Raw genomic sequence first — 14,144 nt, 5'->3', positions numbered from 1 at the left:
CATATTGTTATTATTATTAAAGAAGCAGAATTATTACTTTTATGAAATTATTCCACTTATTATTATTATTATTAGAATTATTATTATTATTATTATTATTTAGTAGTTTAACCAAACTACTGATCAGAATTATTCAGCTCTCATAGAACTGGGCCAAAAGATTTATCTTTATCCATGGAGGCAACCTATCGGGGTTTGGAGATCAACACTGACAACACTTCTATGCCTTCAGTAGACAGAATAAGGAGAGTGCCATAAGTGAACCAAGAATTCCAGCATCAGCCAAATCCTGTATGCAAACAGTGGTAGTCTCTGATAGGGCATATGTCTTCCCTGAAAAATCTTGTTCTAAGCAGTTACTGCAGGATTAGGTCTCTGTAGAGGTAGCACTGGATCTGGAAGTCTGTAAGACTATGGCAACTGTGTGGGGTATGCATATAGTAGACACATTCACACGCCTGCACCACAAGCATCCAGGTTATTGCTTAGTAAAGACAAACCTGTGGCCTGGAAACTAGGTGTCTTCTTAGCCTGGGACAGTTTCGATGATTATTTTCTTTGTCTGGCCTGATCAGGCAGGTGCTCGCCAAGGTCAGGACCTCCCAGAGCACCAAGATGTTCATTGCTCCATGTGAGCCATAGCAGGATTTGTTTGTTGACCTTGTTTGGCTTATAGTGGACAGTTCCAGGTCTCAAAAGTCCTGCTGATTCATTGACCATCAATTCTACCAGGTGGAGTGGGATGGTTTTATAGTTAATGTAATGAGAAGGACATCAGTGTACTCAGTGCTTTTATTCCCATGATTGCAGATGTCTCTCTCCATCCATGCCTCCAAGAGAAGGCTGTTGGTTTTATGCAGTGAAAGATTACAGTGAACTGCTCACATATGCTAGAACTCCTAGGTACTGAAGAGACAGTTTTCAGGGATTTGAGAAGACACTTTCACCATCTTGAAAAATGGCTTCCTTGTAGAGCAATATAGTCACCTAAATGGGACTTTTGTTCATGACACTTACCTGACAGATATATATATAGCTGTATTCTCCGAAAGGGACTGACAGAAATTCAAAAACTTACGGCACACGCAGTTGGGCCAGGTGGTTAGTACCCATTCCCGCCGCTGGGAGGCGGGTATCAGGAACCATTCCCATTTTCTATTCAGATTTTCTCTGTCGCCGGTATTGTCAACACCTGTTGTCAATACCTCCGCCGTTGGATTTCGGAAACTTTTCCACTGAGTATTCTGATTGTCTTTTGGTTTTTGACTTTGGATTTGTGGATAGGCATACGCTTCTGTGGACTGATTTAATTTTGGTTTTGGCTATTTCTTGAACAAGATGTCTGGTTCTAGTTCTGCTAGTTTCAGGGTGTGTTTTGTGAAGGAGTGTAAGGTGAGGCTACCGAAAGCTTCGGTAGACCCTCACACAGTATGCATGAGATGTAGGGGGCATGTCTGTCTGTTGGATGATCGCTGCAAGGAGTGTGAGTCGTTGCCTGATTCTGATTGGAAGGCTTACGATTCTTACGTACGCAAGTTAGAGCGTGACCGTGCTTATAAGGAGGTCCTCCTCCAGGAGTGTGTCAGTTGGTGGGAGTCAGGGTATTAATGTATCTCCTGTTAATCCTACTAATGCTTCACCTTTCCCTGTAGAGTCGCCTTTGAACCCTGTGATTGCGTCTGTGGAAGGTAATGCCTTGCACAGATTTTGAGCTCCATTCGTACTTTGGAGAGTAAGGTGTTGGCTATTGAAAATGCAGTGAAGTGCAGTGATCCCCCCAGTGTTGTGGAGGGGGCGTCAGATCGGCCCTATAATGCCTCTAGGCCTGGACCTCTGCCGAACTCCCAGGACTTAGGGAATGGGCATGTCGAAAGCCGCAAGAGGGTTACGGGGACCCCCCACCGATCTGGCGTCCCTTCGGCAGGCCTTGTTGACGTTTCCCAGGCTGCCAAGGATCGTGCTCGCGCACGGGTCCTTATAGACTGCTTCTCGTCCTCCGAGGCGCCCTCTCCACGCAAGGGGTCGCGTTCTCGGTTGGACTCTCGTTCGTTCAAGAGGAGCTTCGTTGAGGAGGACGCTTCTTCTCCTCTTTCTCGTGCTTTAGAGTCTTCACCCGACTGGTTGCGCGACTTGCCGCAGCAGAAGAGGACCAGGACTTCTTCTGAGGAGGACGTTTTTGAACGTCCCAGCCGCTCCAAGAAGAGAGCTGTCGTCGCCCTTGGTAGAAGGAGAAGGATGTCTCCTTCCCCCTCTTCTTCTCATAAGAGCAGCCCTTCTCCTGAGAGGGATTCCTCTCCTTCGAAGCGTCTTCTCCAGGATATGCAGCGGCAGTTAGCTTCCCTTCTCGCTGCTAAGGAGTCGGAGCCTCGTAGGCGCCGTAAGGATTTGACGCTGCCAGTTAAGAGATCTAAGAGGTCTCCCTCTCCTGCTCTTCGTTCGTCTCTCTCTCTCCTGCGGGTTCTCGTAGTCGTCCTCATCGTTTGTCGGATCATCGGCTTTCCTTGCCTCGTCGTGACGCTCCTCAGGCTGCTGTTCCTGACTTCTCGCTGGCTGATCAGGACGCCCCTCTTGCAGCTCGGCTAGCCACTAGTAAGAGTTCGCGCCAAGACGCTCTTCTTGACACTCCTCTTGCTTCTCATCGCGCTCGTCTAGACGTTCGGCAGGACACTCACCGGGACGCTTCTCTTCCTTCCCGTCTAGACTCTCTGCACGACGCTCGTCAGGACGCTCGTCAGGAAGCTCGTCAGGACACTCGTCAGGACTCTCGTCAGGACACTCGGCAGCTTGTGAGGCAGGACACTCGGCAGCTTGTGAGGCAGGACGCTCGGCAGCTTGTGAGGCAGGACGCTCAGCAGGACGCCGGTGCGAGTTGTTCGGACTTTTCTTCTGCTTCTTCCCACGAAGAAGAGGTCTCTTGGCCGAATCGGACCCAAAGGTCTTAGTCTTCCTCAAACCCCGAAGACTCTCCTGTCGCTCCCGTCGAAGAGGGAGGTTTGTCTCAGGAGTCGGACTCTGCAGAGCAGGAGCAGCCCCCTTTGTCGTCTTTCTCCGACTACCAGGTTTTGGCTAATATGCTGAAGGAGCTATTTCCAGATAAATTTCAGCCTTCTGCTCCTCTTTCCCCCTTCACAGTTAGCTTCTTCGAAGGTGAGGAAATCGCCGGCTTCCTGCAAATGAAGACTTCTCTTGCTACTAGGAAAGCATTCAAGAAAGTCAACTCTTGGATGGAAGATAGGAAGTCTCAAGGAAATCTTCCTTCGCTCTACCCCGTCTAGATTGTGCGGAAAGCTGGAATTTGGTATGAGACGGGGAGAGGAAATTGGCTCAAGGGTCCCTTCTTCCTCTCAAGGCGACTTTGCGAGTCTCGTTGATGCTTCGAGGAGGTCTCTCCTTTCTTCGGCGAAAGTGTCCTGGACGCTTTCTGAGACTGACCACCATGTGAAAGGCCTTTTCAGGACTACGGAGGTCTTTAAGTTTCTGGATTGGTGCTTGGGGGCCTTGGATTTGAGGACTCGTAGTCCAGATTCTATCTCTCTGGGGGAGCTGTCCAGTGTGCTGTCTTGCATGGACAAGGCCGTCAGAGATGGCGCGGATGAACTGGCTTCGCATTTTGGTACAACCCTCCTGAAGAAGAGGGCTTTATACTGCAATTTTGCAGCAAAGTCGGTTTCTCCTGTTCAGAGGGCTGAATTACTTTTCGCCCCTCTGTCAAGCCATCTCTTCCCCAGCAGCTAGTCAAGGATCTCGCCTCCAGCCTTAAGGAGAAGGCTACTCAGGACCTCCTTGCACAGTCTTCCAGACGTCCTAGTGTCCCATCCACGTCATCGCAGGGACTAACCTCTAAGAGACAGAAGCCCTTTCGTGGGAAATCTTCCTCCTCTAGATCCTTTTCTCAAGGAAGAGGCCTCTCCAGAGGCGGAGCCCCTTCTAACCAAAGGGACAAGAAGTGACTTTCTACACCTCCAGACACCAGTAGGAGCCAGGCTTCTCCTGTTTTCGGAAGCCTGGAGAGTAAGAGGGGCGGATTCCTGGTCCCTCAATGTAATCAAGAAAGGTTACAGGATCCCGTTCCTCGAAAACCCCCCCCTGTCCTCAACTCCCAGAGATCTGTCGCCCTCTTACCGTCCGGAGAAGCAACAGATCCTTTTAGATCTGCTGGAAGAAATGATCGAGAAGAGAGCCATAGAGCGAGTCCTGGATTTGGAGTCTCCGGGTTTCTACAATCGTCTCTTCCTGGTTCCAAAACAGTCAGGGGGGTGGAGACCAGTCCTGGACGTCAGCAGACTGAACAATTTTGTCATCAAGGAAAAGTTCAAAATGGAGACGCCTCAGTCTGTTATCAATGCGCTGCGACCAGGCGATTGGATGGTCTCTCTGGACCTCCAGGACGCTTATTTTCATGTCCCCATTCATCCTCGGTCGAGAAAGTATTTGAGGTTTGTCCTGGGGGGACGAGTGTACCAGTTCAGAGCTCTCTGTTTCAGACTGAGTACAGCTCCTATGGTGTTCACAGTCCTGATGAAGAACGTTGCCCGGTGGCTTCATCTTGCGGGCATAAGGATCTCGCTCCATCTGGATGACTGGCTCATTCGAGCCTCATCGAAAGAAAGGTGTCTGGAGGACTTACATTCAACTTTGGAGCTGACAAAGTCCCTGGGACTTCTTGTGAATTTAGAGAAATCACATCTGATCCCCTCTCAGTCCATTCTTTATCTGGGGATTCAGATGGATTCAGTGGTTTTTCGAGCCTTTCCATCCCAGGAACGTCAGCAGCACTGCTTCAGTAAAAGTTTTGGCCTTCCTGGGGAAAGAAACATGCTCAGTGAGGGAATGGATGAGTCTGCTGGGGACCATTTCATCACTAGAGAAGTTTGTTTCCCTGGGGAGGTTGCATCTCAGACCCCTCCAGTTTTTCCTTGCGGACAACTGGAAGAACAAGGAGGATCTAGAGGAGTCTCTCAGGATCTCTCTCTCTGTCAAGGACCATCTTCGGTGGTGGCTCGATCCCGTAAAGTTGGCAGAAGGGGTCTCTCTCTTCAGAACCCCGACCTAGTGTTGTTTTCCGACGCGTCCATGTCGGGATGGGGAGCAACACTTGGGGGGGATGGAAGTGTCAGGCACCTGGAAAGGGGAACAGGTGTCCTGGCACATCAATCTAAAAGAACTGGGAGCGATTTTCTTAGCTCTTCAGTTCTTCGAAGATCAAGTTGCAGGCCGTTTGATTCAAGTCAACTCAGACAACACCACGGCCCTGGCGTACCTCAGGTAACAGGGAGGTACTCATTCTCGGTCCCTGTTCATGATTGCCAAAGAGATCCTGCTGTGGGCACACTCGTCAGGTGACAATTCTCACGCGCCAGTAGCAGGGGTCGAGAATGTACGTGCGGACCTTCTCAGTCGGCAGCATCAGCTTCTTCCAACAGAGTGGACTCTGAACGCGGAAGTGTGTCAGGAGCTTTGGAAGCTTTGGGGACGTCCCCTGGTGGACATCTTTGCAACTTCAAGGACCACAAGGCTGCCTCTTTACTGCTCTCCCGTGCTCGACCTTGGGGCCCTAGCAGTAGATGCCTTTCTCTGGGACTGGAAGGGTCTGGACCTGTATGCCTTTCCCCGTTCAAGATTCTGGGGAAGTCATCAGAAGTTTGTAGCTTCAGAAGGGCGAGAATGACATTAATCGCCCCCTTTTGGCCTTCAGCAGAGTGGTTCACTGAGGTCATGACTCTCTTGGTGGATTTTCCAAGAACGCTTCCTATGAGAACAGATCTTCTCAAACAACCCTCTTCGAGAGGTACCACAAAAACCTTCCCGCTCTGAGTCTGACTGCATTCAGACTATCGAGAAGTTGCTCAGAGCGAGAGGTTTTTCTAAACCAGTGGCTATCGCCAACGCCAGGAGAGCCTCCTCCAGCGCAGTGTACCAGTCAAAGTGGGTCATTTTTAGGAAGTGGTGCAAACTTAAGGGAATTTCCTCTACCACAACCTCTGTGTCCCAGATAGCAGACTTCCTTTTTTATTTGAGGAATGATTTAAAGCTGGCAGTCCCTACCATCAAAGGCTACAGAAGTATGCTGTCAGCTGTCTTTAGGCATAGAGGCCTTGACTTATCGGACAACAAAGACCTTCATGATCTTCTAAGGTCTTTTGAGACGTCTAAGGTAGCCGCCCCTAAGTTACCTTCGTGGAATTTAGATGTGGTTCTAAAATTCCTGATGTCCAAGAGATTTGAACCTTTGCATTCTGCTTCCTTCAAGGACGTAACCAAGAAAGCTATTTTCCTAACTGCTCTGGCGACGGCGAATAGAGTTAGTGAACTTCAAGCGATCAGCAAGATTATAGGTTTTAGAGGCCCTGATGCAGTCTGCTCTCTGAATGAAAACCCGTCTTCCCCTTGGCCCAGGTCCTTTGAAATTAAGGGCTTGACGGACATCACTGGACAAGAACCGAGAGAACCCTGTGCCCTGTCAGGCTCTGAAATTTTACTTACAGAGGACCCAGGATTGTAGAGGTCCTTCTAACAATCTTTGGTGCTTGGTTAAGAGGCCTGATATACCTCTCTTGAAGAATGCCCTGGCGTTCTTTTTAAGAAGCACCATCATAGACGCCCATTCCAGTGTGCTAGACGAGGATTTGAGATCTTTGAAGGTCAAGGCTCACGAAGTGAGAGCCATTGCTACCTCAGTGGCTTTCCAGAAAAACCAGTCTCTCAATGACATTCTGGGTGCCACTTTTTGGCGAAGCAATTCTGTCTTCGCTTCTCATTATCTTACAGAAGTAAAGACATCCTATGAGAATTGCTGTGCGCTGGGGCCTTACGTTTCCGCAAATACGATTTTGGGGGCAGGAAGCGACTCTCATCCTCTCCTTTAATTTTGTTTATGTGTTTTTTTAATATATTAGTAATGTTGTTTTTTTATGGTTGTTGGGTCTCCACCAGTGGTGGTCATCCCAGTCCTTAGTTTATGTTATTTATTCATGATGTAACTAGGCTTGGTCAGGTGGTTGTTTCGTTTGTCACTTGCCCTCACAGTAAGGTCATATGGTCTAGTCACATTGTGGTGTCGCCCCGTTGACAGATCATCTAGATTTCACCAGCTTTATAGGTCCCTACCTCGCTGGAGTCTCTAGTAAAGCAGAAGCAGACTTGGGTGACAGTAATCACGAAGTCAGCAATGCTAACAGGTAAGGAACCAAGGCGTCAATCGCCTACATATGTTTGTTTCCTAAATCCTATTCTGTCTCTTCCCACCTCCAATGGTGGATTCAGCTATATATATATCTGTCAGGTAAGTGTCATGAACAAAATGGTATTTTTATGATAAAATAAAGTTTGTTCATACTTACCTGGCAGATATATATAATCATAGTACCCACCCTCCTCCCCTCAGGAGACAGTAGTTCTAGATTCTAGAAAATCTGAATAGAAAATGGGAATGGTTCCTGATACCCGCCTCCCAGCGGAGGGAATGGGTACTAATCACCTGGCCCAACTGCGTGTGCCGTAAGTTTTTGAATTTCTGTCGGTCCCTTTCGGAGAATACAGCTATATATATATCTGCCAGGTAAGTATGAACAAACTTTATTTTATCATAAAAATATCATTTTCTCTAGTCCTCCATAGTCTTACCAGGGCTTCCTGTAAACTGCTTCAAGGTCTGTCCCTTCACCACCTGACCCTGAAAACACCTTTCCTGCTAGATTTTGAATCTTCCAGAGGCTTGAATGAACTGCATACCCTGTCGGGGCAGTTACTCATATCAGAGGTTGGTTTTTTATGGGTCTGACCTTTGCTCCAGATTTCATCCCCAAGGTTCAGATTGCCAGTCATAGGCCACTACCCCAGAGATTTCTTATCTGCAAAGCAGCAGTTGAAGAAAGTCAAGACTACAGTGCCATTCTTGCTGAGACAATTTATCCTTCAGGTGCATATGGTGATTCTTATGATATGGGTAGTATAATCATGAGGTCAGGGCCCTGTCACCTGTCTTTGCCTTCAGGAGAAACATTGAGATTATAGCTGTATACAGTAGAGATGTTAGGAGGTGTCATATTATATTTGCCAGTTTCTGTGCACAAGGAGATTTGGTTGTTGTAGGGACCGTTAGTTGCAACCACCACCCATGTTTGCTCTTCATTCATCCACAAAAGATGTAGTCTTCCAGGGTTATGAACTTCTACATTTTGAATGAATGGTTAGTTTATTTCGCTGACTGTACATTTTACACACACTTCTTGCTTTACTCACGGAATGTTCTGCTACATACAGTAACCTCTCAGGAATACGTATTGAGCCTTGGTTCTTGATGTATACTGTCCCCAAGTGCTCCATTGGATCAATTGGACCCTCACAAAAATCTGGAAATCTGAGTTTTTCAGTCCCAAGTAAATTGTGAATTAGGTGCTGATGGTTTATGGATTTGTGATGAAAATAATTTTTATAAAATAAATATTTTTTATACAAAACTGGTAATCCAAAAATAAGTGCCCACCTCCCCCCCTCCCCTTGTTCTTGCTGTGTTACATCCAGTCATTGTGAACAAAGAAGACTAGTGACTACCTACTGACTGGTCAAAAGCTCACATGTGAATAGTCACTCTTAGCTCTTCTCCTAGATAGCCTGTATCTACTAGACATAAGAACAAGTGCCTGGGAACATTTGAACTATGAATTAGGCTCTATATGATTGATGAATTTGCTTGAAAAGTGTTTTGCATTATGATAACTTAATTTTTTGAGACCCTATTTCACTGTTAGTCAGTACCTTTTCACCTGCATTGGTGAAAATTTTGATTGTTCATGTGTTTTGCTCTGCTTTTTGTATATGTAAGTTTAAATTATTACGAGTCAACTTTTGACATTTCAGATGAAGTGGATATTACCAATGAGGTTGGTGAAACAACAGGCTATGAAGGGTGGTTCACAAGTAACCAAACTAACCAGAGCTCTACACATAAGAAGACAAAACCTGCTGAACCAGTGCACAAGATTGTAATAAAAAGTAAAATTGCAGGATCATGTTCAGTTGATAAGGGGCAAGGAGTGGAAGCCACAACTCTTAGTGGCATACATGGCAAAGGATCTCCTCCAGTAAAACCTAGTACATCAGAATCTAGTGGTGAAATAAGAAAACGAGCTTTGTCGACAGGACTTAACACTGAAACTAGAAATACCCCAGTGCAAAGTCACAGCCAAAATAAAGGGAAAATCCCAAATATCCATCAGGATGGAGGACAAGTTCTAAAAAGCCCTTGGTTAGATATAATAGATAAGTATGAAAAAAGAAAAATTATAAGAGAAAGGAACTCGGATAAGAAAATGTTTGACAGCATGCCAGTTGGGATGAAGAAATACAGTAATCTCATGAAAAAACCAGTAGGTACAAAATTAAATCTCAGGCTGTTTCCAGAACCAGAACCAAAATCAACCACTCGTGAAAAATCTGTTTGTCGAATCAGGGTTAAATGTTTTTCAGAACTTGCAGATGTACCCAGAACCTCAAAAAATTTGAATTGCGTAAGTGAAAGCATTCAGAGTGTTCCTATGCAGACACCTATATGCAGTTCATCAGTTCTTGGAGGAAAATCTTCGCAACGAGCCAGTGGGAGTGGAAATTCTTTAGTCAAGAGAAGCAGTGGACACACATGCCCTCAACAGCCAAAGCCAATGGTTGTTTTAGGTTTCAGTTCCCAAAATAGCAGTCAAGTACTAAAAGGATCTGAGCCTGATCTCTTGGCTCCAGTTTGGCATTCTCCAGTATTATCAGTTGGAACACAGGTTGTTGTATCTCAAGGATCTTCAGCCCCTGTGTTTGGTGTTTCTTCACCTCAGCCATTGCTGCCTTACCCTTCAGTTAATCCGACTATAAGGCCTGCAAATTTTAATACAGATATTGCTTCTGTGAGAGCTATGTTGCCTGTGGCATCACAAATACCAATAATGCAACCAAGAATGCAACCCCTCCCACCTCATAACTCACTAAGTTCTTTGGCTCCCACCCAGCAAAGTACTTTTCATGTGACTCAAGGTACATCACAACCATCATTAGGTACTAATTTTGTTATTCAGAATACTAGACTTAGCTTTCAGCAAAGAATTTGTCAAATTCAAGCTGATACTTTACAATTATCAGCAAGCACTGGTCGTCTCCATTATAATACAGAAAACATTCAAAATAATAAAGATAGCAATGTTGGTGACACTGGATTTGGGTTTTACAGGGAGCTTTCAACAACAGATGGTAATGGATAATAAAAGTGGTTATGATGTGGGTATAGTAATGAATATTAAAAAGTAACTACCCTTATTTTGATCTTTTGCTATGTTTCTTTACCTTTTATCCTGGAATAAGTAATTAGTACTTGGAGAAATTGCATGGCTGAATATGCTATCCTAAAGTGTACACTGGTTTTAAATGAATTCCAAAGATTTCTTTAAAGTATACAGTATGTCTAAAAAGAATAGTGTTATAAATTTTTATATTAAAAGAATAGCTATATATGCAGTTTTGTTTAGAAAAAACATGCACTAAAATGTAGCAAAGTAAAGAATTTTTTAAACTGGCTCAAATGATCTGTTAATTGAAAGTGAAGGGTGAGATGATTCTTGAAATGTTAATGCACTTTTTTCTGACTAATAATAGGTTTATAGTAGAATAATGCCAATACAATGTAAAAATGGCACTTACACCATTACAGTATTGCCATAATTGTGGTATAGAAGAAAATGATTTGTTTGGAATAAGAGTAACCAAGGGACTTGGGATATTGTAATAAGTACCAAATTGATGGCTGAAAATTGACTGCAGAAGGTAGGCATTACTGTAAATATTAATACGTTTACTGTTAATCATGGCATAATATTAATATGATGCCAACATTCTAGTAAGTGTGTGTGGCTGTAGTTCAGTAGCAAGAAAAATTTTAAGGTGGGCAGCTGGGTGGTAAGACTACAAAAGGAACTGATAAAAAATTGAATGCAATTTAGAGCTTGGGAGTTTTGCAGGCTGCAAGAAATGTTCATGCTGTTTACACCTTTCCACAGTTGGGCCACCTTCAGTGTGCCTTGCCTGACACACTAAAGGTAGTATTGAATTTTTTTTGCACCATCCTATTTTGCTCTAGATTCATTCCTTTCAGCCTCTAGCTTTTTATCTGTTTCCTTTACTTTCCAACTCCTTTAACTCAGGCTTTCTCTAATTTTCACCTGTAATTAAAGAAATCCTTTTGCTAAGCCCAGCGAGAGCCTGCAAATGTGACAGATCAAGCTGCAATTCTTTGCAGTAATTTGATAGTCTAATTCCATTCTGCTTATGAGATTTCTGTATAGTGATTCATAAATAAAGTTGTGGTACCATTACTAGTAAAGTATTTGATGTGGCATGTATGATAAAAATTGAAGTATATAATTTATCATAATTGTGGGAATTCGGCAGTATCCAAGAGGATTTTCACCACTTACAAACAGCAGCCCCAGTGTGAAAATTACATAAAAAGTTACATGTCAAACCAATTTTGGTCTTTGGTTGTGTGTACATTATGAGAGATGGTGTTTAATGAAGGTGTCATCTGAATGAGTGACAAACTGGCATATCACATATTCTTTGTACATATTGAATTCAAATAACTTGTTAGATACACTGGTGGTGGGATTTGTAATAAGGTTTCTACCATATTCTTTTTATAGACCGTGTTTAGTTAAAGAAACCTTAAATATGTTTCCCTTTGTGGAAAAAGCTGCTGTCACGATATGGATTTTATATTAGTCAAGAACTTGATTACATTTTTACTCATGACAACATATACGGTGTCTTCAATAACAGCTTATATTTATAAGAAAAAAATTCAATGAACTTACCGTATTTTATTCCTTTCTAACAAAGAGTTATAATTAAACACTCAGATTTTTCATACAGTGAATTAGCTAAGAAACTACCCAAACAGCAACCCTTTTATTCTTGTAAAACTTGACAGAATTTTAATTACTTTCAGTAGAAAGTCTTGGTGGCTATCAGTATAAAACAACTGTTGTTGTATAGGCAGAAATGCTTTAGGATATTTGTTTTTACAAAGAGTTGTATTGATTTCTTAAATTCAATTTAATGGTCCTATATTTCTGTATTTTGTTTACACAATTTGAAAACGTATATGTATTTACTGATAAAAGAACCCCCTTTGGGCAAGCACTAGTGGAGATGTGAGCCGTAGCTTTATGGTCTGGTTAAGTTTATCATTAATCATTATCACCACTACCATTAGCTATATTTTGTTCGAAGTTTAGGTTTTCCATTATGGGGTTAAATGGATAATGAGCTCTCTCGACTCTCTTTCATCTTTCAGATGTTCAGCCTAAACTCACAGCTGGCCCAAGTTTTCATTTACATCCTTTCTTTGTGACCTTGTGTACCTTCCAACTGGTCATTATCTGCTACTTTCATGTCTCACTTGTATAATTGAGTCATGCCACCCATTTCCTCAGTACTTGACGAAATTATTTAGTAATACGTAATAATACGGCAGTATATTTTGATAATATTGCCTCACTTGCCCATTCACTCTACATTGCCAAAGAATTTTATCCTTGCATTACTGTATATTTCAAAGATTTTAATCCCACCTCCCTTTCTTAAAATGATTATTAAACCAATTCTAATTTTCTTGAAATCATAGCTGACAAACACACTGAATATGTTTTTAATCGGTATCAATTATAAGTGTTATAAAATGGAGCTTTTAAGATTTATTCTAGCCATATGCAAGCCTGATTTTGATATTAATTCAGTAATTGATACCAGAATCGGAACCACAATTGATAAATCAGAATAAATTGAGCAGCTATTTAAAACTCATGATTGCACTCCTTGCATTACATTACTGATGGAAGTTTTCTTGTGGGATCAGATATGTCAACTAGTTAGCACTGTAACAATTACATCGCTCTTTATATGGTGTAAATGTTGCGCTGATATTCACTTAGTTTTGTAGCACTATTTGTTATTTGATATTGTTCTGTTTATGTACTGTATTATATGGTTATAAAAAAGTGTTTTTAAAAAATTTTCGTTCATATATAAATACTTTTTATATTTTGTGGAATCTTAGATTCTGTGAAGAATTTCAATAATTAAATTATTGTGAAATTCAAATTGGCCTGAGATATTGTTTTGGTTATTATGCATACACCTGAGTTTTTGTTTTAGTGTATCAGTCATAAAATCCTGAATATGATGAAAATTAATGATGTGCAGTGAGAAAAGGAATTTGATGAGGCTTTATTCAAGTTGCATTAGATGATTGCCTGTAAGAAATATTGCATGGGGTGAGAAACTATGCAAGACAATTTCCAGTAATGATAGTTGATATTTATATTTAGAGTGCATTATGTAAAAAAAGCTCATTCCTAAATTCTGTATGATTTAGGGAGAGCATATAAGTTGTGGTATCAATTCTTTGCTCCCTGAACTCCAGTAATTGGCCTTGAATTTAATCAGTATTTTGATATATCACTTTTAATCGTGTAGATTTATAAATGTTCAAGTGATAGATAATTTTTTCTTGTTTCAGTGGGTTGCTGTTTACTGTGTGCTTTATCCTGGTGGCTCACACTCGTACTGTCCTGTTTGGCACATAGTAGATAGCATTCTGCTTATCTTCATCTATTTCCTTCTTCTCCTCCTACTTAGCTGTACAACTTTTTCAACTTTTCCATGCTCTAATTTTTAAGAAGAATCCTTCATACAAGCCCAATATGATTATAGAATGGGGCTGAATTGTTATGTATGGTGTACCATAGATGGTACTGAAGATAGTACTCCTTATCCAGGCCCTTTGGTCATTCCTGCCCAGCTTTCCAACTTTGTAAGCTTAGTTTTTTCCAGCTTTTACCTCTCATTTAAAACTAAATCTTTCAAGCGATCCTAGGGAAAGTTATACAGATGTTAATGGAGGACATTACTTGTTGGGAGTTTCTTCATCTTTTGCCAGTGAAATCCTTATCATCAAAAGTACATTTAAGTGCCAGCAATTGTGAGTTTTTATTGAAGCTGTCATGTTGTGTTACTTCTGTGTATTTTGTGTTTTTTTTATGTCTTGCAAAAGTCAGGTGTGCTACTGTATATAGTATAACAATTTAATAAAGGAAAATGACTATTGA

At 42.4% G+C, this 14,144-nt stretch overlaps 1 protein-coding gene across 1 annotated transcript in view; it reads left to right on the top strand.

Moving 5' to 3' along the window:
• The window catches only part of LOC136849174 (uncharacterized), a 110,946-nt gene extending 96,802 nt beyond the window's left edge, over positions 1–14,144 (top strand). Inside the window, exon 9 of the mRNA XM_067122285.1 lies at positions 8,860–14,144. Coding sequence (XP_066978386.1) covers positions 8,860–10,244 — 1,385 coding nt within the window. The 3' untranslated portion in view covers positions 10,245–14,144. The remainder of the gene's footprint in view (positions 1–8,859) is intronic.

The sequence above is a fragment of the Macrobrachium rosenbergii genome, chromosome 20 (assembly GCF_040412425.1).
Source record: "Macrobrachium rosenbergii isolate ZJJX-2024 chromosome 20, ASM4041242v1, whole genome shotgun sequence".
In the NCBI taxonomy this organism is placed as follows: domain Eukaryota; kingdom Metazoa; phylum Arthropoda; class Malacostraca; order Decapoda; family Palaemonidae; genus Macrobrachium; species Macrobrachium rosenbergii.
The sequence above is the reverse complement of the archived record's forward strand: the minus strand, read 5'-3'. Positions and strand labels throughout refer to the sequence as shown.